The sequence below is a fragment of the Amphimedon queenslandica genome, unplaced genomic scaffold (assembly GCF_000090795.2).
Source record: "Amphimedon queenslandica unplaced genomic scaffold, v1.1 AMPQUscaffold_13358, whole genome shotgun sequence".
In the NCBI taxonomy this organism is placed as follows: domain Eukaryota; kingdom Metazoa; phylum Porifera; class Demospongiae; order Haplosclerida; family Niphatidae; genus Amphimedon; species Amphimedon queenslandica.
Window position 1 is genome coordinate 194,013 of NW_003546406.1, and position 1,362 is coordinate 195,374.

The 1,362-nt window shown below is 33.8% G+C and overlaps 1 protein-coding gene across 1 annotated transcript in view; it reads right to left on the reverse strand.

Moving 5' to 3' along the window:
* The window catches only part of LOC100637672 (ectonucleotide pyrophosphatase/phosphodiesterase family member 3-like), a 13,080-nt gene extending 11,754 nt beyond the window's left edge, over positions 1-1,326 (reverse strand). Inside the window, exons 1-6 of the mRNA XM_019997669.1 lie at positions 954-1,326; positions 768-908; positions 547-715; positions 459-500; positions 343-417; positions 7-299 (exon numbers count right to left, since the gene is read on the reverse strand). Of these exons, the coding sequence (XP_019853228.1) occupies positions 7-299; positions 343-417; positions 459-500; positions 547-715; positions 768-908; positions 954-1,073 (840 nt within the window). The 5' untranslated portion in view covers positions 1,074-1,326. The remainder of the gene's footprint in view (positions 1-6; positions 300-342; positions 418-458; positions 501-546; positions 716-767; positions 909-953) is intronic.
* Between the last annotated feature and the right edge of the window lie 36 nt (positions 1,327-1,362).

Here is a 1,362-nt window from a genome sequence, read left to right on the forward strand (position 1 = left end):
GCATACTTCATAACTTTGCCATAATTTATTAGCAATAGCTTGTGATGGGTCAGTGCCATGATCAATTAGAGTTTTTATAAACCATGTAAAGATCTTTCCATCTAGTTTAACAGCATCTTTCAAATCATTAAGCAACTCTTGCATTTGCTCAGATCGAAGCCATGGGGCACCATTGACTATTTTTCTCTTTCTGTCATCTCTAATAATATTCCTTTCAACCATTTTATCAGCCAAGTATGTCATGTCGGTAAAAGATTCCTTGATAAATGCATCTTTTGTTGCTAAAACATCAAATGCAACTATATCATGTATCATAAATTATAGAGTTGAGTTGATATGTACCTTTACTATTTATGCCGCTAAATGTAGCTCGCAATCCATAGCCAGATAAAACTAACTCATGAAAAGGAGCATTTTCTAAAAATGTTTATAATCTAAAATAAATATTAATTTCATACCCTGCTCCTGGTTGTCCTGACGGTACTTAAATGCATCCTCTCCTATCATAATCATAATAATTATGATTGCTAATAGCAACTTTATTACTTTGTGTATTCACAATAATATTGAAATAATCGGAGTCAGATTTAATTCCTTTTAACAGTACTTTATGTTCTAGATTCTCTTTGGCTCCTTCACTAGAAGTGATTGTGAAAATAATATTTGGAAATGAACCCCGAGAATATTTCCACTTATCAATTGTCTCTTTGCTAATCTGAGGATGAAAATGGATGGACATGTACCCATTCATGTACAAAATTTCTCACTTTGGCAGCAGACTGAGATATTATCGACCAGCCTTCAATCCTGCATTCTCCAATGTCTAATTCCATTGGTTCATCAGGTTCTTGAAATTGAAATGTATTTGAAACGCCTTGGATACCATTTTTAAAAGAATCCCTAATATGCTATAAACATTATAAACACAAGGTGTTGTTAATGCAAGTACTTACATCTTTATAACCCACTAGATTTTTACATGCACAAAATGTCATCTGCCATTGACTCCCTGGTACCTCAGCCTGATATACTATTTGATAATAGTAGTCAATAGGCGGATATAGAAATGCCATTATTTTTCTTAAAATAACAATTAAACAAAAATTATCTTTCAAAATGGTGCCATAGCTGCTACCAGGTAGAAATATTCCTCCTTCTATTAAATCAAACTTGTAAGGAAGCAACGAATCGTCACCAATTGATACAGGTGCTACAGCAAAGGTAAGACAATCACAGTCAGCTTGTGTGTTTAGAGTAACACAATGTTGTATTTGAAGTAAAAGGGGAGATGAAAGAGTTGTGGGTTGGATAGAGATCGCATATACAAGGCTGACTGGTTCAGTATCCCTTGGAAAAATGAAA